The sequence below is a fragment of the Microcaecilia unicolor genome, chromosome 7, assembly GCF_901765095.1.
Source record: "Microcaecilia unicolor chromosome 7, aMicUni1.1, whole genome shotgun sequence".
NCBI classification, from domain to species: Eukaryota; Metazoa; Chordata; class Amphibia; order Gymnophiona; family Siphonopidae; genus Microcaecilia; species Microcaecilia unicolor.
This window is the reverse complement of record NC_044037.1, coordinates 44,577,200-44,600,331: the sequence shown is the minus strand read 5'-3', so window position 1 is coordinate 44,600,331 and position 23,132 is coordinate 44,577,200. Positions and strand designations below refer to the sequence as shown.

Here is a 23,132-nt window from a genome sequence, read left to right as displayed (position 1 = left end):
ACAATGTAACATCTGTGCATGCAAGCAACAATTAAAGCCCACAGAGTCCAATATAAAAAAACGTTTTGGTTCTGCATTGTCATTGAGCATGGCAGGGGATTCAGCACTGGACACATAACCAGCATCAATATTGGTGCACCGACACTACATCGGGAATGCCTGGCATCAGACACAGTACTGTGGCTGTGTAAGGATTCCACGTCCTCATCATTGCATACATCGAATGACTTGAAGCATAATAAGTCTAAGAAATATTGCCATCGTTCTCCCTGCACGCACGGTACTCAGACCTCCCCTGCATCAACATCTTTGATGCACAGAAAATGTTCATATCACAGGGAACACACTCATTCTCTTCAACTGATTATTCCTCAGGGAAAGCTTTAGGGGGTCCTTGAGGTCTCCCACACCAAAACAGGGTATAGCACAGACTGCCTCCATAGCGGTCTCCCAGCCAGTACAGATGTCTTTTCTACAAGAGGAAATCTGGGCTATGCACTAGGAGCTTTCAGGGCTACTGTGTACGCAGTCTACTGAGGCTTACACCATGCTTGTGCCAGCCTTAGACCCAGCCCAGCCTGAGGATACATCGGGGGGGGGGGGGGGGGGGGGGGGGGGGGGGAGGAAGGGAAAGGGGACTTGATTCACTGCCTTTCTGTGGTTTTTGCAACTACATTCAAAGTGGTTTACATGGTATAATACAGGTACTTATTTGTACCTGGGGCAGTGGAGGTTTAAGTGACTTGCCCAGAGTCACAAGGAGCTGCAGTGGGAATCACAACAGAGCCCCTGCACACTGGCTCAGCGTCGACAGCACAAACCCAACCGACGTGTCGTCAGTAGAGGAACACACTCTCCTGCTTCAGAGACACATCTGCCTCTACGTTCTTCCACACAGAGCTGACCCTCTAATCGTCACACTCTTCCACATACTTCCCAAGACAAGTACTAGAAGAGTCAGAATCGGACCTCTCCTGGGAGTCGGAACAACAGCCACACAAACTCATAAGTAAATAAGTATTGCCATACTGGGTCAGACCAAAGGTCCATCAAGCCCAACATCCTTTTTTCCAACAGTGGCCATTCCAGGTCACAAATACCTGGCAAGATCCCAAAAAAAGTACAAAACATTTTATGCTGCTTATCCCAGAAATATTTTCCCCAAATCCAATTTAATAATGGTCTATGGACTTTTCCTTTAGGAAGCCGTCAAAACTTTTTTAAAACTCTGCTAAGCTAACCACCACCTTTACCACATTTTCTGTCAACAAATTCCAGAGTTGAATTAAACGTTGTGTGAAGAAAAATTTTCTCTGATTCGTTTTAAATTTACTACTTTGCAGCTTCATCGTATGCCCCCTAATCCTAGTATTTTTGGAAAGCGTAAACAGACCCTTCACGTCTACTTGTTCCACTCATCATTTTATAGACCTCTATCATATCTCCCCTCAGCCGTCTTTTCTCCAAGCTGAAAAGCCCCAGCTGCTTTAGCCTTTCCTCATAGCGCAGTCGTCCCATCCCCTTTATCATTTTCGTTGCCCTTCTCTGCACCTTTTCTAATTCCACTATATCTTTTTTGAGATGCGGCGACCAGAATTGAACACAATATTCGAGGTGCGGTCGCACCACGGAGCGATACAAAGGCAATATAACGTCCTCATTTTTGTTTTCCATTCCTTTCCTAATAATACCTAACATTCTATTTACTTTAGCTGCTGCAGGAAACTGAGCAGAAGGTTTCAACATATCATCAACGACGACACCTCAATCCCTTTCTTGGTCGGTGACTCCTAATGTGGAACCTTGCATGACGTAGCTATAATTCGGGTTCCTCTTTCCCACATACATCACTTTGCACTTGCTCACATTAAACGTCATCTGCCATTTAGACGCCCAGTCTCCCAGCCTCGTAAGGTCCTCTTGTAATTTTTCAGTCCTCCTGCGATTTAACTACTTTGAATAATTTTGTCATCCGCAAATTTAATTACCTCACTAGTTACCCCCATCTCTAGGTCATTTATAAATATGTTAAAAAGCTGCGGTCCCAGCACAGACCCCTGGGGAACCCCACTAACTACCCCTCTCCATTGAGAATACTGACCATTTAACTCTACTCTCTGTTTTCTATCTTTTAACCAGTTTTTAATCCACAATAGGACACTACCTCCTATCCCATGACTCTCCAATGTCCTCTAGAGTCTTTCATGAGGTACTTTGTCAAACGCCTTCTGAAAATCCAGATACACAGTATCAACCGGCTCACCTTTATCCACATTTTTGTTCACCCCTTCAAAGAACCGTAGTAGATTGGTGAGGCAAGATTTCCCTTCACTCAATCCATGTTGGCTTTGTCTCATTAATTCATGCATTATCTTTCCTTTGAGCAGCATTTAATTCAGCAAGTGTGCTTTGGCTGCCGATGCAGGCTCTCTCGCACATGCTCAGTTCACCAACTGAACTGAGCATGTATGGGAGTGCCAACACTGGTGGCTGAAGTGCGCTGCTGACTTGAGCAGGACTGGTGCAGGAGACCTCTTCCGCTGGCAGGGCTTGGCATCCCCTCCAGCACAAGTATACTTTAATGTGGCGGGGGGTGGGGGGTGGAGGTGGAGAGAATACCTGGCCCTTCAGTTCACCTTTGGACCCTCCCCCCCCCCAAAAAAAATGGGCTTCTGGCCACACCCCTGGATAGCACAGGCCTGCAGAACCATGCTCACTTCCGAAGCATTTATACGTTGTTCTATACCTATTGGGGAATAAGGTGTTGCATGTTACAAGCAATGCTGTATAATCTGAAATCTGGAATAGCCGTGTGTCCCTGTGCTCTAGTAGCCATCAACAATTGCAATTGCAATCTTGGTTTTCTCTTTTGCCTTATAAACCTCAGAGTGGCTATCCAGCTCATTTTCGAAGGAGATCGTCGGCCATCTTCCGACACAAATCGGGAGATGGCTGGCGATCTCCTAAACTCAGCCAAATCGGTATAATCGAAAGCCGATTTTGGCTGGCTTCAACTGCGTTCCGTCACGGGGCGTGTCGGCATGGTAGTGAAGGTGGGACGGGGCGTGCGTTGAGATGTCTGGCTTCGCCCGATAATGGAAAAAAGAAAGCTGGCCTTGACGAGCATTTCGCCGGCTTCACTTGGTCCTTTTTTTTCAGGTCCAAGTCCCAAAAAAGTGCCCAAACTGACCAGATGACCACCGGAGGGAATCGGGGATCACCTCCCCTGACTCCCCCAGTGGTCACTAACCCCCTCCCACCCTCAAAAAACTTTTTTTTTGCCAGCCTCAAATGTCATACTCAGGTCCATTGCAGCAGTATACAGGTCCCTGGAGCAGTTTTAGTGGGTGCAGTGGACTTCAGGCAGGCGGACCCAGGCCCATCCCCCCCTACCTGTTAAACTTGTGGTGGAAAATGGGAGCCCTTCAAAACCCACCCGAAACCCACTGTACCCACATGTAGGTGCCCCCCTTCACCCCCTTAGGGCCATGGTAGTGGTGTATAGTTGTGGGAAGTGGGTTTTGGGGGACTCAGCACACAAGGTACGGGAGCTATGCACCTGGGAGCTATTTTAATTGTTTTTTTTTACTTTTTAAAAGTGCCCCCTAGGGTGCCCGGTTGGTGTCCTGGCATGTGAGGGGGACCAGTGCACTACGAATCCTGGCCCCTCCCATGACCAAATGCCTTGGATTTGGCCGGGTTTGAGATGGCCGGCTTCGGTTTCCATTATGGGCAAAAACCGAGGCCGGCCATCTCAAACCCAGCCATATCTGACATTTGAGCGGCCCCAACCGTATTATCGAAAAAAAAGATGGCCGTCTGGCTCCGCCCATTTACGGAGCCGGCCCTGGAGATGGTCGGCCATAGAGATGGGCGTCCCCGTTCGAAAATGCCCCTCCACGTCTCCCTTATGTATAAAAAGTAGCAGCATTTTGCAGCACAAATAATCACTTTGGTACTACAATCAAATAATACAAAAATATTCTTCCTGTTGATGAGAAAGGTAGTGGCTCCCGATTCAACAACATCTTGGGTATCTCAGAGCAAAGATGAGTTCATTAGTGTAGTATAGAGCCTACAAATTGTTAGGAATGGTTGCCCCCAAATATCATATTGAGCTGCCTGCTCTCTCAAGTGGGAAATAGTCCCCCACTGCATTGATTACTGATTTACAGTAACTTAACTATAACACCTAAAGTGAACCAAAGATATAGTACTCCCTCAAGGCTTCTGTTGCAGACCTCCAACCCCCCAACAGGAGGGTGGATCTCCAGCCCACCCCCACCCACCCACCCCCAACTGCAAAAGAATTCCCTGGTGGCACAAAGAACTCCCTTATAAGGTCAGGAAGCACTGCCCATTGCATCCAGAGAACTATCTCGTTTTGTAACCATGAGAAAAAAACAGAGAAGTGGGAAATAGACCAGGTAATCTAGTGACTTTGTTCATAATCGACTGAAGTCTCTTTGTTTGTCTCTGGATTGCCTGGTCTATTCCCCACTTTTCTGTTTTTGCTGTTGTTTCCTAGTGGGATCTCAGTGTTTCTCCGCCTCGGCGGACTCTCACCAAATTTGTAACCGTGAGAGCCACACTGTGGCCCAACGTTTGCCATAAACTCTCTCATCAAAGCTGCATGACTGACTATAGAAGAATGGCAGCCTGTTACAGGAACCCAAGGAATGCTTAAGGTCAGTTCTCGCCAAATACTTGACCTGCTCAGCTCTGTACTTAAAATCATACTTCAAACAGCAAACAAAGGAAATCAACAACTCTATAACATGAGAGCTACACTGTGGCCTCTTGCCCGATAAACACTTTCCCTACTGCTGCACAACTGACTGGAAGAATGGCAGCTTAAATGAGGAACCCTACCAATTACAGCAAGTCATAGCATCATTTTGAAGTCTGCCACACTGGCACATCCACACCTCCCCACCTTATGAGTTCCTGAGACACCATGACTTCTCCTCACCATCAGTAGCTTCTACCTTCAAGGAGAACTCAGTTCTGAAATCTTTAACTGTGCACATTTAAAACTGATAGAGAGCGCTAAACCCAACTAACTTAAACTAGCTCAAAAAGCTATCACCATGAAGTGGCTCACATGGATTTACTTAGCTCTCTTGAGCACGTCGGGCGGCAACCTACCAGATAACTTAGTGCCTAATCCTATCACTGTAATCTATAATCAATCTAGAAAGCCTTGTACTAAGAAACACCCTAACTGTAATGTCAGATACCTGCTAGACAATGCCAATATACACTGTCGGAACACTACTATGGTTACAGACCAGAACAAAATGGCTAACATTTGACGGACTAAAAAACCTTGCTAACCTTTTGCAGTTAACCAAACAGCTGTCCCCTTTGGAACACAAGTCTGAACTCACTCCTGTCCCAGCCATCTATATCAACACTAGATCTGTGGGGAACAAAGTTCTCTTACTCAGGGATCTGCTAGAATGATCAGATCTGGGCTGTTTATCCCAGAAACATGGCTCACAGAAGTTGGTTGTCCGACACTGCCCCACATCTATCCACCCAGTTATGGTATTCTTCATTCTCCAAGACAGGGTAAAAAAGGAGGCGGACTTGCTCTTATCTTTACGAGTTTTTTTCCTTGTGTCTGTAGTTAGTTCTGGGGTTTTCCCTGAACTGGAATACATGCTATGCAAATTCTGCGATGATTCAAAAGAGGCAAATCAAATCGCCCTACTCCTCATTTACCATCGTCTGGGAGCTTGGTCAAAGGCAGAACCACAACTTGCAGAGTTTACTTCCTCTGCCATGTCACAGTTCTCAAGGATTATCTTCCTGGGAGACTTAAACCTATACTTAGAAAATTATGCAGACTCCAATGTCCACAACTTCAAATCATTCCTGAAGGACTGCGAACTAACTACATTCTCCGAGACTGCAACTCATGAAAAAGGACGTGTTAGACTACATGATGTCCTATCCTAATAGCTTGATTAGTTCATTCAAATGGAAGCCAGTACCATGGTCTGACCATTTCCAATTGGATTTCACCATTGATATCTGTATGTCAAACTTGACCAAACACAAGTCATTCAAACTCATCTCCACCAGAAGTAAAATCAACTAGGCCACTTTCTGGTCAGAGCTAACAGATTCCCTCACTAACGCATCTCCTACACATGGTTCAATCAAATACCACTGGGACACCAAGGTGAAAGCCATACTAGACAAAATTGCTCCATTTACCACTAAAAATGTCAAAACATCCAGAAATTCACCATGGTTTACAGATGAACTATCCATTATAAAAAAGGAATGTCGACGCCTTGAAAAGCAATGAAGAAAGAACAAAGATACTACTGACAAATCCAAATGGAAGTCAGCCTTCCGACACTACAAAAAAGAAGGTAGCTAACTCAAAACGCCAACACTATAGCAGCCTAATAGGACAAGATGATCTTGACAACAAAAACTTTTCTCCTTAGTTAAAACACTAGCTTACACTAATAAGGATGAACATTCACAGAAAACATGTCCCACAGCCCAAGACCTCGCTGATCATTTCACCAATAAGAGCCTCCAAATTAAGTTCAAACTATCTAAGGCTACTCCAACAGAGGGAAATAGCCCAACCCATAGTTCAGCCTTAATCGCCGGAGATCCTACAACCCAAGGACTCAAAACTGACCAAAACTGGGAATCTTTTCAACCACTAACAGCTGAGGATGTAAGATCAATACTGTTGAAATGCTCCCGAGCCAACTGCTCCCTGGATCAATGCCAAAAATACCTACTCAAATCCATCCTGCTTCGCTTACCAGTAACAGCATCAAACAAAGATCCAACTCATTCTATAGTGAATGGTATGCCTGCTGTTAGCACCTGGGCCCTGACCAATAAGATAAAGCTGAATGCGCAAAAAAACAAGGTCCTGTGGTTCCGAAATCAGGGAGTTGAGGTCCCATCATCAATGTCTTTATCCAATGGTCAAAGCTTTAAAGTAAAATCTGAAACCAGAGTATTAGGGGTCTTGTTTGATACTTCACTTACCTTCTCTTCCTATATTAATCAGCTATGGAAGAAAACACTACTCAAAATGAGACAGCTATGTCTAGTCAAGACCATTCTTTGACCAAAAAGCCTTTGCACTACTGTTCCAAATGTTAGTCCTACCTCACTTGGATTAATGTAACATTCTATTTCTTGGTATTGTCAATATTAGAAAAAAAAAATGCAAATCATACAGAATACATCTACAAGACTAAAATACATATTGAACAGATATACTAGTGTTTCAACTCATCTAAACAAACTGCACTGGCTTCCCATAGCAGAAAGACTCAGGTTCAAAACTGCTTGTTTAGTTTTTATTTAGCTATTTATTTAACACATTTATACCCCACATTTTTCCACCAGTTGCAGGCTCAATGTGGCTTACACAATATCATGGGAAGGCTACAGTTTCAAATCTTACAGGGCTTCACCCCTGAACTGCTAACACCGCTTTGCTATTTCTGGTCCAGCCTAACAGACTGAAACAACAACTAATGCTAGCATCACCATTTCAAAAGACAATTCAAAATCAGATTTTCAGCCCTCTATTCCCCGTACTTGGAGTCAAAATATGGAGCTCTCTACCTATTCCCATCAGAACAGAAAACAGCTACCTCAACTTCAGGAAGAGGCTAAAAACCTTTTTCTTCCCAAAGACTGCTTCATAATAATCCATCATGACTTCTACTTCCTAGTATCATACATTATCCTTTCCTTTAATGTTTTAGCTTCATGCATTATACCAATGGTCTCTAATGTTTCTCATATCTCACACTAACACTATCTGCTTTTGTCTCACCTAGAATGTAAACCTGCCCTAAACCCTGGAAAGCAGATATTAGAGGTATAACAAGAAATTAATTGAACTGAATCCCAAGATGCCATTTTGAAGGAGGCGCTTAAGAGGAGGGAGTGTGATACTCCCTCTTCCAACAAGGAGGTACAGGGGGGAGGGGTCTGCTATACCAGAAGGGTGGTTGGGGGGTAGAGGTGGGAGCCCACTTGGGCCACTAGGGATTTCTTTTGCATTTGGGGGAGTTAGGGAGGGCAGGTGATCCACTGGACCTCCAGACCCCCTGTGCCCTCATGTTGAGGGGGTTGGAGGTTGCTATTTTGGGGGGGAGGTTGGGGGGCACTAGGCCACCAGAGTCTCACTTTTTTGTAGGGGGGTCCAGAGGTTCCACAGACCTCCAGCCTGTTTGACAGGTCGGGCTTTTGACAGGCACAATCCTCTGGCACTTTTCCCCTATGATCAGACATAATAAAGTGCTTACATTTGTATGCTATTATCTCTGATCATAGCGGTGGTATTGCCCCGCGCTGTTCCTATGCTATTTTTAGAGCGCTGTTTGGAACAGCGTGGGGCTTTTGATCATCTGCCTCATCTGGTCCAGCAGGAGCAGGGAACTTGAGAGAAAGGGGGAGATAATGGAGCACAGTTGGGGGAGGGAGAAAGATACCAGATGTGTGTGTGGGGGGGGGCAGCTCACCAATGAAAAAGTTGGTGCACGGTGCCATGGTCCCTTGAGCAGGTCCTGCCTGGAACTTCTCCCATAGAAATGTATTGGGCAATTTTTGTTTTGGAGGTGGGGTGTATTAATTCTGATTTGGATCCTTCGCGAACTCAATGTGCCTTTTTACCACCGTTTCCCATAAACTGCCCCACAAACAACCTCTCTGCAAACTGTTAAATGTTGGAACGTTAGTTTGTCCCCAGACCTGCCCATATAGAAATACATTGGATTTTTTTTTTTTTTTTGGGGGGGGGGGGGGGGGGGGGCTCGTTTCTCCAGTACCCTTGGTCAAATTTTGCCCATGTTTGAACTTGTGTACAGGTTTTTCCAAAATAGTACATTTCATCCTAGTCTGTAAAAATTATGCCGTTATTTGCCCCCCCCCCCCCCCCCCCCCCCGATATTTTTGGATATTTCTTTCCAACTTCAGTTGGATTGGAAAGAATAAAAAGACGTCACCTATAACTGGTTGTTTACTCGTTTTTTCGCCATGCATCTTTTTTTTTATTTTTGTTACATTTGTACCCCGCGCTTTCCCACTTATGGCAGGCTCAATACGGCAGGCAATAGGAGGGTTAAGTGACTTGCCCAGAGTCACAAGGAGCTGCCTGTGCCGGGAATCGAACTCAGTTCCTCAGGACCAAAGTCCACCACCCTAACCACTAGGCCACTCCTCCATGGAAACAATAATAAGCCATTTTTCTCCTGTTATACTTGGAGACGTCAAAAGAAAACGTTTATTCCTTTAGGAAGGGAGTTTTAACTATTTTTGAGTGATGAGCACTGTTATTTCACTCCTGGATCGCCTTCCAACTGTAGATGAATTACCATTTCTGGGGCCTTTAACAGGTGCTTCCACGCTCACCGATTCTCCCCTAGACAATCCAGGTTTCAGAAATACCGTTGGAGAGCCAGCCAATGACTCTGCTGGCTGCTACTGCTGGAAAATGCAAAACAATCCACTGACTGGGGTTTACTGGTCGGATTGCCTTACGCTGTACCCTATGGGAAAAAAGAGAAGAAAGCACGAGGGCAGCAAGGGTATGCCGTAATCACGCGCCTCAAGCCCCTCCTCCTCGCCCGGCGCGCGCGGGGCCGAGGGACGAGAGAGAGCCTGGGTGGACGACGCGATTTTGCGCCGGTTGGAGCGTCGAGTTCGCGCTTCGCGGGCAGTGGGCTCAGGAGTCGCGCAGACTCGTCGTCTCGTTGCGTCCGCAGTAGTGGCGGGAGACGGAGTTATGGCGAGCTCGTGTGTTGTGGTAAGAAACGTGACCTCCTCACTTACTGCCGGGTTTGGTGTCTGCTGTAGCTTCCTTCCCGCGCTGGTGACTTGGGGAGGATTTTCGGAGAGCCGCCCCACGCTGCCTACGTGCCAGGTGCACATGGTTGGCCTGCGGTGGTGCCGGCCCAACTCTAGCCGGTCTCGGCTGCAGCCTCTGGAGCTTGGTGTCTTCCCGTTTTAAGAGCGCACAGGCTTGATTTCGTTCCGCAAGTAACTGCAATTGAGCTTGAGGGAAACTGGAGCAGAGACACGAAAAGCTGGGTTTAGGCAGTGGGTGTGAGTGAAGGAGAAAGTCGCTCATCTGTACTGCAGTGTTTTAAAGTGCAAATTTTTTTGGCGCCAGATATAAAATGTACTTAGTATTCCTATTCCGCTCCAAACCCCTCCTTTTCATATAGAAAAGTGGAAACACGTTGCATGCCTTTTAGCACGTTTTAAGTTGTCTTGAAGAGCGAATACACTAGTTACGCTGGCTTCCTATTAGTGGACTCGTGGAGTTGAAATTTGAGAGAGAGCCTTTGGCCTGTTATTTAACTGATAAGGGGAAAGGGAAATGGGACTTCAAAACCGCCTTTCTGAGGTTTTTGCAACTACATTCAAAGTGGTTTACATATATTCGGGTACTTATTTTGTACCTGGGGCAATGGAGGGTTAAGTGACTTGTCCAGAGTAACAAGGAGCTGCAGTGGGAATGAAACTCAGTTCCCCAGGATCAAAGTCCACTGCACTAACCACGAGGCTACTCCTCCATTGAAGTCATTTTGTTAAAAGGATAAGTTGAAAACGAGAGGTTAGTGATAGCCAGCAATCATACCTTTGTACTTTGTCTAAAAAGATTAGATTGCTGTAGCAAGTTGTTATACAGAAAGTAGCTAATCGAGACGGTTTACATATAATTGTACATGTACTTGCACTGGCCCTGATGGACTAACAGTCTAAGTAGTATATTGTACCTGGGGCAGTAGAAGGCTAAGTGACTTGCCCAGGGTCATAGGGAGCTGCAGACAGAATTAAACCCGGTTCCCTAGGATCCTAATCCACTGCTGGGAATAGAATCCTGTTCCCCAGGTCCACAACCTGCTGCAACTAACCATTAGGCCACTTCACTGTAAACGTCTGTGTGCATATGTCAGCTTCAGCTGTAAGAGGAGAAAGTATGCGTTGACCCTTGGTCTGACCAGCAGGGTTCATTATGTTCTGAATTGGAATCTGTGCCTGTGAACAAATTATCATAAATGTGCTCATGTATATTCAGAGGGTGTTTAGGGGAAGCAACTTCATAATGTGATTTTTGTTTTCTTTCATGGACCGTATTAGACTGTCCCCCACCCTGTAGGATCATACCCAGAGCTCTTCTGGAATTTCTGTAAGCATTGGCCCTAAATCCAGCCACTAGGGAAGGGAAATGGGACTTAATATGCCGCCTTTCTGTGGTATTTTGCAACTACATTCAAAGCAGTTTACATATATACAGGTACTTAATTTGTACCTTGGGCAATGGAGGGTTAAGTGACTTCCCCACAGTCACAAGGAGCTGCAGTGGGAATCGAACCCAGTTCCCCAGGATCAAAGTTCGCCACACTAACCACTAGGCTACTCCTCCACTAGGCATCATTGTTACATAATAATGAAAACACCCTGGCTCTGCTCTAGCTGTGGGAATCAAGCTGATGTCTTTTACTCACAGGCCAATGATCAGAAGCAAACGCGGGGGCTAGAGGCCATTAACGGCGGACTAGCACCGATGTGTGTCTGCGCCCCAGGATCAGAGCCGGTGAGCACATGAAACACAGTGCCTCACGGTTCTGATAGCTAATTGCATGTAAATGCTTGCAAACGAGGGTCTCCCACAATTCTCTCTAATGATCAGTGGGCAGTGCGCCAAACAAGGGTGCTGCTCCTGCAGCAAATCCTACACCAGCTTGTAGCTGGCATTAGGGTTTGCCAGCAAGGGAGGCATGGGGGAGACCCACTGAAGAGGTTTGACAGGTCTGGGACTTTCTCTGGTGGTCCAGTGGGACTGCTAGCTCTCCAGTCATCCACCTTGTAGTTGGAGGTGGGGGGACTACCACTCCTTCCTCCCTCTGTGGGTGCTTCCTCAAAATGGCAGCACCCTGCCTGGTGTAACCTGGGATGTGCTAGGCAGGGCACAACTTCCATATAAGGGTTGAGCCCTGCCCAGCACATCCCAGGTTACACCAGGCAGGGTGCTGCCATTTTGAGGAAGCACCCACAGAGGGAGGAAGGAGTGGTAGTCTCTTCTTCCCTCCAACTGCGGACAGCGAGGTAGGCTGTGGGGGGGGGGGTGGAATGACTGAGAGGGGCAAAGGGAGGGAGGGCTAGCGGTCCCAGGATGCACCGGGCAGGGCACTGCCATTTTGAGGAGGCGCCTGAAGAGGAGGGAAGGAGTGCTAGTCCCTCCCTCCAACTGCACTGGGGGGGGGGGGCTGGGGGGTGTTGCCGGGAGAGGCGAAGGGAGGGAGGGCTAGCAGTCCCACTGGGCCATTTTTTTCAATGTTACTACTACTTATTTCTATAGTGCCACTAGATGTTGTTTTTTTTTGGGGGGGGGGGGGAGCTAGCGGTCCCACTGGACCACCAGAGTTCTTTAGTGTTTGGGGGGGGGGGGGGGGGAGGACTTAGGTTTGACAGTTTAGGGGAAAATCCTGGACCTGTCGAACCACTTCTGCTGTTTGACAGGCCTGGGCTTTTGACCCGTCAACTGCGGGAGGATTGTGCCTTGGGCGCATGCCCAGGCTCAGTCCTCCCTCAGAAGTACCCCTATGATCAGAGCTAATTACGTGTATAAAGTTGCATGTTATTAGATTTGATCATAGGGGTGTTATAGCCCTGCACTATTTTTAGAGCACTGTTTGGAATAGTGCAGAGCTTCTGATCGTCGGCACCTAAGCTCTTTGGCTGACTTAGAAAAGCAGGTTTAAATGTGTAATGGCTTTTACAAATTTCTGCTTTCCCTGGCAGAAATAGTTTGAAGTGTGATAGTAGCTTTCTCCTCAAACTGAGTTGGTTTGAAATATCTACTTGCTCAAAGTGTGTGTGTGTTTTTATAGTGAGCAGCATTTTTGGTTCTAGTCAAAGGACAAGTAGGGAGGTGTAATGTGTATTTGATTGTGATTAGGCCCCAGCAGGATAGAGGGCAGACTGCAATAGATGGGGAGGTAGGGGGAGAGGCCTGCATAGGGTAAGGGTAGTGTTCACTCACTGTATACTCTCCCATAAGCTTCCTTCCACAAATTAGTGAGGGGTGGATGGTGATGGTAGGAGTATGTGGTAAAATTTCTCTCTTTAAAAGCATTTAGGTGATACCTAAAGAACATTGTTTTTTTTTCTGATGCCTGTTAGGCTTGAATGTCGGGTAAAGTGTCTGCTGATCCACAGCACATTAGTGGATACTTTTAAATTCTTTGCTGTGGCTCAGAATATTTAGGTCTTGAGTCCAGGATATTCACTGTTTTTTTTTTTAATATAATAGATTTTGAAGTTGTAGGGCCTTTATTCCCAAGGGAAAATTAGTTCTGCATGAGGATGCTACTAAGTGACTTTCTCTTGTTTGTTTGTTTGTTTGATACATAATAGTTAGTAATATGTTTCTACCTTGAAATAGTTATCATCATCATGGTATTGGACTCAAAGGCTTTTTTTTTTTTAAGGCAAAGTTGTGCACCTTGTTTAAATATTTATGCTAGAAGCCTGTTCGTAAGGCTACAGAATTGAAAGGGATTCTTGGCAACAACGGATTGCCTTGACACTGCTTTCACTGTCACGTAGTGAATAGACCTTGTTAATAAACCGCTTTGTTAAGCAAAAGTGAAACATCTTTATAGTTCAAAATGAGAATCCTGTTAAAAGTCAAGGTTTGATCATTCAACTTTAGACTTGATGCAACTCAACTCCTATTGAATGACATATTAGATATAGAGCTGAACTGAAAAGCATATTTTACTATTTGTCCAAATATGAATAATGGACGTTGAGCTTTAACATAAGAAAAGAAGCAATATGATATCAGAGAAATGTAATAGATTGGTGAGGCAAGATTTCCCTTCACCAAATCCACGTTGGCTTTGTCTCATTAATCCATGCTTTTGAATTTGCTCTGTAATTTTTTTCTTTATAATAGTTTCTACCATTTTGTCTGGCACTGATGTCGGGCTTGCCGCTGTATAATGTCCCACATCACGTCTGGAACGATCAATGTTACATTGGCTACCCTCCAATCTTCCAGTACCGCACTTGATTTAAAAAATAAATTAACATATTTCTAACAATAGTTCTGCATGTTCATTTATCAATTCTATCAGTACTCTGGGTTGAATACTATCCGGTCCATATATGTATGTTTATATGTGTGTGTGTGTATATATATATATATATATATATATATATATATATATAATATAAATAAACTTCAAGGGAAACATTTATGTGTTCCACTCAATCAGAATATCTACTATTATAACTGTAACATTCTCCGTGGTGAGAAGGATCCTAAGCGACACTATTGATGATGCCAGTCAAAATCGATCCCCTAGCTACCATTCAAAATAACACCTCTCTTTCATGTGCCCACTCACCGAGCTCCTTAACCATTTAGAATCGGTAATCTGTAGTAAATGTACTTCAGCTAAGGTGGTGAAGGGTGGGTGAGTGTGGCTTAGGGTGGCATACAGTTATGCACTCGGTGCCTATGCAACCTGTTACAAAAAAGGAGGTGGTGACGGCAAGTTGAAGTACATCTTATTGCCATATATTTGAAAAGAAAGAACAAAACACAAAAAGTTCTTTTATTGACAGATTTTTCTGTCATATAATGAAGACAAAAAACAGTTGGGAAGGTCTTAACATAGCTGTTTTTTTCAAAGCTCATTTGCAATCAAGTGTTCAGGCGAGATTGAAATTCTGACTCATGTGGTGGCGAATAAGAAGACGAACAAAACTAACACCTCATTTAAATGAAATTCTGAGGCATCTTTAGGAAGGAACTTTGGATATGTATGTAAGAGAACTTTATCTAGTAATATTTGAGTAAAAGAAGAATCCACTAAAGCTTGCATCTCGCTAAACCTATGAGCTGAAACAATAGTGACTAAAAAGTTTTCCAAGTAAGATACTGTGTTGAATTTAAAGGTTCAAATGGTGCCTTTGTGAGACCATATAACACCAAATTAACATCCCAAGTAACAACCTGCCTTTTTATAGGAGGTTTATAAAGGAACAAACCCTTCATAAATCTCCTTACTACTGGATGAGCAGCCAAAGTCCCATGGAACTTATCTGCCCTAAAAGCAGCTACAACTGTTAAATGAACCCTTATTGATGAGGTACTTAGTCTGGATTCCGAAAGAAACAGCAAATACTCCAACAGCATAGGAATATCACATCATAGGAATATCACATAACAAAGAATCTTCCTGTCTGTCAGCACACCATGTTGAAATTCTTTTCCATTTGTTAAAATAGGAATTTAGAGATTTTTCTAGAAGCATCAATGACATCATGAACTCCTTTAGACCAGGACAACCCACTCAACAAATTGTCTTCAATTTCCAAGCTGTCAGTGCTAATGACTTTAGTTCCTTAGTGTCAGCAGCAGATGAATCCACAGACCTATTGGTTGTCGATCTACCAGCAGGTGGAGATAGAGAACACTGGCTGGCCAGGAAACAAGACATCCGACTAGACACATTGCAAATTAGTGCTCTATCTCTAGCAGATTGGATGGACGTGTTCCTCAGGCTCCTGGCTTCATTTGATCCTGTTCTGGCTTTGCTGGTTCAGTAGAGCTGGGGGTGTTCTGGCTAAGCAGCATGAGATTTAGGGAGTACACCTGGTCATCCCAGGTCCCTACCCCAACTCTATTCCCGAGGGTTTATCCATTTGCTTTCTGGAAAAAAAATTGGCTTTCTGTGCTGGCCTTGCACTCTCAAGGTACTTGTCACTACTTGGGAGAGTTGAGTGAGCCGAAGATTCCCTCCCCGTTGGACTGTGAGTTCCTGTGGTCACCTGTAGTGAGTGTACCTCCTTCTTTCTGCCTTGCAGCGGCTCTATTTTGGACTTCTATGGTGGCAGAATTGGTGAAGCACTGTTCCCACTGTAGGAAGTGGAGAACAGCATCAGGGCTTTTCCCTAGAGGGTGCTCAGGCTGTGATGCCCTTGAGATCTCCAGTGGGGAGGTTGAGGATGACTCTTCCCACACGCAAGATACGCGTTCTGCTCCTCTTTCAGAGGGCTCTGCAGTCACTTTGAACTTGCAGTGTACGGTTCCCACTCTTACACATTTGCATCTATCTCAGACTTTTTTCCGCTCCCATGACCTACACGGGTAGTGAGGGGGACGCACCAGCTGGTTTTCCAATGGTCAGCTCTGATTTGCCCTTTTCCCTATAGTTTGTTTTACTGCTCCATCGTGCTTGTGTTGAAGTGCGAGTCTTCAGGGACTGGAGTTTTGTTTGAGATGGTGGTTTCTGGAGGCCCGCCCTCTTTGGGCAATGAGGCCTTGGGGTCTAAATGCACTAGGTGGAGGTCTGGTTCAGATTGGAGGCGAGATCACCTCCTTGACTTGCCACAGATGACTTGGAGACCTTCTCCGACGCGGAGTGTCTTCTAAGGCAGGTGATCCCTCCGTGGTGTGGGTGTTCCACAAAAAGCAATTGCCCACCTTTATAAGGCTTTACAGGCTCTGAGCATTTCCTCTCCTGAGGCCCTCAGTGAGGCTGCTAGCCTAAGCTGGCTAGCACTACTAGGCTGCCTAGGGTATTTCCTATTCACGCAGCTATGTGAGAACTTATTTCTGCTCAGTGGTCGTCCCCTGTTGCGGGACTATGGGTGACCAAGGTGATGGCTTGCCTATACCCTGTCATACAGGACAAATTGGAGCTCTTCTGGTGCCTAAGGTGGATACCTTGGTGGTTGCTGTGACCAAAAGACCACTTTGCCTTTGGAAGGGATTGTTGTGCTCAAGGACATTCAGGATCGCAAGCTTGAGGCTGCTTTGAAAATGTCTTTTCAGGTTTCCGCCTTAGCGAGGCAGGCGGTTGTTTTGGGGTCTTATGTGACCCTCTCCTGGATGCAACAAGCGGCTGACTCCTTATTAGAGTTGGGGGTTAAACCACCACCTGAGTTCTGGACGTTGAGTTGGGGTTGGCCTACTCAGCTGACATTCTGTATGACTTGGTCAGAACAGCGGCCAAACAGATGGCCTTGGCAATGACCAGCCATAAGTTATTATGGTTTGCGCCATTGGGCTGCTGATGCAGCTTCCAAACAGCGCCTGGTCCGGCTACCCTTTAACGGTAAGCTTTTGTTTGGAGAGGATTTGGAGAAGTTGACTTTGTCTCAGCGTTTGCCAGAGGATAGCCTTGCCTTTCTTCTAAAAGGGACTCCTCAGAGGCCTCATTTTCAAGATAGTAGGAGGTACCACCTAGGCCATCTGTCGTATGTGGGTAGATCCTACTGTAGCCAGAAACAGTCCTTTTGAACTGATAGCGCTCTGCAGGACCCTCTAGAGGATCCTCTGCCTCTCCTTGCTCCTCCCAATGATGGGATGCTGGCTCACTCTTCGGCATTAGGGGGACGTTTGTTCTCCTTTTGAAGGAATTGGCCAAAATTACTACAGACCAATGAGTGGTGGATCTTATTTGCAATGGCTGCGGACTCGAGTTCTAGGCTTCCCTGTGCACCTTTCTGTGGATGCGAGCTGCGGTGTAGGCCACTCTTCTGCCCCTACGGCACCTGGGGGCAGTGGTGCCCATTCCTGCTGCACATCACAGCTAGGAACACTACTCTATTTACTTCCCTGGAAGGGCAGAGACTTCCGTCAATTGCTCACGCTCTGCCTCTTCCACATGGACACTGTTAACTATCTTTGTGGCAGTTCAGCCCGGAGAATTTCTTCCAGCTCTGGACCTCAACGAGGCTTAACTGCATATTCCCATTTGGTTGTCTCATTGGATATTTCTGTGGTTTGCTGTTTTGGATCAGCATTTCCATTTTCTAGTGCTGCCCTTTGGCCTTGCTACAACTCCTCGGACCTTTACAAAGGTCACGGTTGTGGTGGTGGCCGTGTTGCAGTGCAAAGGGAGTCCACCCCTATTTGGACAATTGGCTCATCCGAACATCCTCGTCCCAGGACAGTCTTCGAGCCACGACTCGAGTGATGTCTCTTCTCCAATCCTTGGGCTGGATGATCAACGTGCCCATGAGTCACCTGGTGCCTTTTCAGTCCCTGGAATATTGGGGTTCTCTTCAGCACCAAAGTAGGTTGGGTGTTTCTCCCCTGAACTGAGGTCCATCAAGCTCCAGAGCCAGATTCAGTGCTTGCTTCTGACTCCAGTTTCCCGTGTCTGGTATTATGCTCAGTTTTTGGGATCGATTGTGGCCACACTGGAAGTTGTGCCATGGACTCAGGCTCACATGTGGCTTCTCCTGGGATACCTAGCATTCTGGAAGCCGCCTACTATGTTCCCTGTACATGAGGGTATGCACATGTCATTTCGACTCAGTGGACCACCCCAGATTCCAGTTTCAGGGTGGCCTGGGCCACAACTTGCTTTTCTTCTATTGCTCAGTACGAGCTTGGGAGGCTTACATTATCTTAAGTTGATTCTTTGGTGGCTACAGGCAGAAAAAAAAATCCACCCTGCCAAAGGAGGGTGGAATGACCTTAAAGGATGGTGCAGGATGGGATATTGGTATCTTCTTGACCTCCTGTCCCTGCCTTGCTCCCCGCTTTGCTGGCCATGGCTGCACAGTGTGGTTGAGTCTAACAGCTGCTCCCAGGGCAGTCTCAGGACCATACCTGGTTGATCTCGGAGCTTGGCTCCACAGCCCCAAGTTGCACTTCTTGGTGCCACTGTGTGCGGCTTTGGCTTGCTCCTGAAGGGTCTTGCTTGAGGGATGTGGGTTCCTATCCCCCCCCCCCCCCCACCTCTCTTGTCTGTTCACCCTGTTTAGGTGTATTCCCTATATGTTTCCCCTGCAGCAGCATGCATCCCAAATAATAATGATAATAGTAATTCAATTGGCCTGGCTAGCTTCATGCCCTTTGACAGGGGCTAATGCTTTTGTACTCAGTAGGGAATTTCTCTCTAGTTGCACCATAGGGCCGTGGACAGCAGAGTTGCTAGAGCCCTAGGGCAGTGAGGTAGGCCAGTGTACGTCTGCCATGGGGTACTGAATTATTTTTCTAGTGTGTAAATCTATCTGCCTTTCTCTGTGAGCATTTTACAGGTTTTGTTCCTTTCCCCCCCCCCCCCCCCCCCCCCCCCCAGCACAAAACTGGATACATTGCTCTCACACACACTGTTCCTGCCAGGTCAGTTTGGCAGTTAGAATCCTCTCAATTCACTCGGAAATAAATGTTTCCCTGCTAGTAGGAAGGCATAACACGCTGTCCTCACTGGAGCGTGCTCTGACCTCTAGGTAGCGGAGCCAGATCCCCCCCCCCCCCCCAAACAGATTTGTCTCTGGATCCGGAGGTGTATCCGGTGGTTCTGGACCTTAAGGAGGCCTACTTGGCTGTTCCTCTTTAGCCCCCCCCCAGTGGCATTTTTTTTTTTTTTTTTTTTTGGCTTGCAAGTCTAGGGCATCTCTTTCAGTTTTAAGCAAAGCAGTCTGGGTTAGGTACGGTGCCCAGAAACTTTTTTAATGTTGTGGTGGTGGTAGCAGCCTTCCTGAGAAAAGAGGGAATCTGAGTTCATCCCTGTCTGGATGAATGGCTACTTAGGGCCTCGTCAGAGCAAGTAAGTTGTCAAGTGACTTACCCAGGTTATGGCACTTTTGCAGTCTCGAGGTAGGGTTGTCAATCTGCAAAAGTTATCTAGTCTCACAGACTTTGGAAAATCTGGGATTATGATTCAGCGTGACCCGGGGCCAGGTGCCTTTCCCAAAACAAGAAGAGACAAGCTTCAGAGTGAATTTGCTGCTTGCTGCAAATTCCGAATCCCCGTGCTTGGAATTATGTTCAGGTGCTGAGTGCCAGTGGTGTCTTGGGCCAGAGTTCATGTGCATCCGCTCCAGCAGTCTTATCTCGGTGTTTGCTGGTTTCTCAGGGCTATCATTAGCATCTCATGTGGGGACCCCTGGTGAAGTGCAGTATGTCTGGGTGGCTTCAACCGAACAAGCTCCTCCAAGAGGCATCTCTGGTGTCTCCTGTTTGGATAGCTGTAGTCACAAATACCAGCTTGACAGGTTGGGGAACCCACTGTCTTCAAAACACTGCTTGAGACCTATGGTTGCAGGTCTCTGAGCGGTGCACAACGCTCTTCAAGCCTTGTGGTCTATTCTGAAGTGCAAACTGGCTCAAGTTCTTTTAGTCAACATGATGGCAGAAGATTCCATCAACTGGCAGGGAGGCACTCACTGTCTTCATCTGGTAATGGAAATGCATATTTCACTGGGCAGAAAGGCATTTACAGTGGCTTTCAACCGCCCACCTAGTGGAAACTCTCAATGGGCAAGCAGGTTTCTGCAGCAGGACCTCCCTGGACCTAGCGGCATGTGAGATGGGGCACTTCCCTAATAGATCTCATGGTAACACATCACACTGTCAGTTTACGGGTTGTTCAGCAGAAGATAGGAGGTCGGTTCAGAAGGCATAAATGCTTTTTTTCAGCCTTGTCCATAGTCTGCCCTGCTTTGTGTTCCTGTCATGGCCTCTAAATGGACGAGTTCTTCGTCATCGTGGGTTGGTTGTTCGGTTTGCTCCGTATTGGCCCAGGAGGCAGGGGTATGCAGGCTTGATACATTGTTTAGTAGGCAACCATTTGCCTTCCTCTGAATCATGGACTCCTTTGTCATGGTCTCATTCGAATGGAGGATCCCTCTCACTTTGGTCTTACTGCCTGACTCTTGAGAGGCCAAAATAGAGAAGGAAAGGATATGCTAGCAATATCATGATAACTTTACCTCTGGCAAGAAAAATGCTCTATTTTAACCATGTATGCTCAGGTCTGGCAAGTTTTGAAGGATGGTGCGTCGAACAGGCATGGTCTCCGTTTTGGGCCTCTTTGCCCATACGTATTAGCCTTCTTGCAGGATGGTCTTTGCAAGGTCTTGCTTACAACTGTTTTTTAAGGTTTTAGGTGGCAGCTCATGCCCATTACCAGTGTTAGAATCCAGATTTCTCCTTCACATCTCATCCAGATACGGTTCATGTCTTGAAAAGGGCTTGTTGTCTTAGCCTCTCTTCATTGTCCTTGTCCAGAGTGGAGTCTTAGTGGGTGGGGAGGGGGGGGGGGGCTCTCTTTGAACCTCTGAAGCAGACTACTTTGAAAGTTCTTCCTCTCAAATGTCTCCTTCTAGTAGCTGTTGCCTTGACTCATGGAGTTCAAGTTACAGGTGTAGTTGGGCAGAGATCTATTCCTTCCTTTCTCTGATTGAGAAGTGACTGTACCTTTTCCTTCTTATCTTCCCAGGATGGTTTTGGCCTATCTTAGACTGCCTCTTTTTCTGTCTTCTTTTAAGGAAGAGGATTGCGAGATGGATTTTTGCTTGCTCTGTTGCCTTGATGTTCGTGTGCTTCTCCGGTATTTGCAAGCTCCCACTGTTCTCAAGTGGTCTGATCCTCTTTTTGATCTTTTTTCGTGCCTGAATTGGAGTCATGCAGCATCTAAGGTGACTATTTCTTACTGGATTAAGGAGGCTGTTGCATCTGTGCACTTTTTTTCTGGCAAGCAGCTGCCGACTTCTCTTTGAGCACTTTCTGTTAGGGCCCTAGCAACTTCTTGGGTGAAATTGCAAATTTTTTTCCCCTCAAAGTCGTATGTAAAGTATTTACTTGGCTCTTGAACGGGCTCACTTAGCTAAGAGAGGATATTCCGCTCCAGTGATTGCTACTGTGCTTCAGTTGCGTCTTCGGTCTACGTCTCTAAATTATATATTTGTACCTGGAGGATTTTTGGGGCTTGGTGTTCAGATGCTGGTATTGCTCCCTTCCAGGGTTCAGTGGCAGAGATGTTAGATTTTCTACAGCGGGGCTTTGATAAAGGTTTGTCTCTCTCTCTTCTCTTAAGGTGCAGGTTGCGGCCCTTTCCTGTTTCCGAGGTCGGATACGAGGTAAGTCGTTGGCTAGTCTTTTTTTTTTTTTTTTGTTACATTTGTACCCCGTGCTTTCCCACTCATGGCAGGCTCAATGCGGCTTACATGGGGCAATGGAGGGTTAAGTGACTTGCCCAGAGTCACAAGGAGCTGCCTGTGCCTGAAGTGGGAATTGAACTCAATTCCTCAGGACCAAAGTCCACCACCCTAACCACTAGGCCACTCTTCTGGAAGTCTCCCATTTTTTTGAAGGGAGTTAGTCTCCGCCCACCAGCCAGAGTGATCTTTCCATCTTGGGATCTCAATCTTGTGCTTTCAGCTCTGACGGGTCCTCCTTTTGAACCATTGTCTTCTTGTTCCCTTAAGGATTTGGCTCTCAAGACAGTGTTTTTAGTGGCCATTGCTTCAGCTAGGAGGGTCTCTGAGCTGCAAGCCTTTTCCTGCAGGCCTCCGTTTTTGGAGTTTTCCAAAGAGCGAGTGGTTCTACGTCCGGTGCCGTCTTTCCTGCCTAAGGTAGTTTCTCGCTTTCATCTTTCCCTATCGGTTTTCCTTCTTGTTCTGGGGTCCTCCTCGTGCACGGTGGATCAGAGGAAGTTGCATACATTGGATGTTGAGAGTTATTAAACGCTATCTGGCAGTTACTGAAGACTTTCGACGCATGGATTGCCTTTTTGTCCTCCTTGCCGGTCGGTGAAAGGGTTTGGCTGCTTCTAAACCCATTATATCTCGATGGATTAAAGAAATGATAACCTAACCCACCCATTCCTGGTTTTCAGCAAGATTCATCGACCTTATTAACATGTAACTTTATTATCTTTTGCTACCTTACCTTTTTAAATGATACCTATTTGTCTATTACCTTACTCTTACATTGTTTAATTGTACTTTTCTGTACTGTAGTCATCCCTACGGTTCTATGTAAGCCACATTGAGCCTACAACTAGTGGGGAAATGTGGGGTATAAATGTAATAAATAATAGCTTCTGCTTATCTTCTCGCCGGGAGAGCAGTCCCGGAGAGTGTTAAAGCGCACTCCACAAGGGGACAAGCGGCTTCATGAGCGGAGCGATTCTTGGTGCCACCTGCGGACATTTGTAAGGCAGCGACGTGGGCCTCTCTCCATTCCACTACAGACTAGATGTTCAGTGTCAGCAAGAGGCGGTCTTTGTGACTCAAGTACTCACAGCGGGTTTGCTAGGGTCCCTCCCTTAGGATTACTGCTTTGTTACATCCCATCAGTCCAATCG

The 23,132-nt window shown here is 46.2% G+C and overlaps 1 protein-coding gene across 2 annotated transcripts in view; it reads left to right on the top strand.

The window, feature by feature from the left end:
* Positions 1-9,618: 9,618 nt before the first annotated feature.
* Positions 9,619-23,132, top strand: part of HPRT1 (hypoxanthine phosphoribosyltransferase 1) — an 88,438-nt gene continuing 74,924 nt past the window's right edge. Inside the window, exon 1 of one of the 2 annotated variants that reach the window (XM_030209881.1) lies at positions 9,619-9,805. In XM_030209881.1, coding sequence (XP_030065741.1) covers positions 9,785-9,805 — 21 coding nt within the window. In that variant the 5' untranslated portion in view covers positions 9,619-9,784. The remainder of the gene's footprint in view (positions 9,806-23,132) is intronic. The other variant, XM_030209880.1, reaches the window with a different exon arrangement.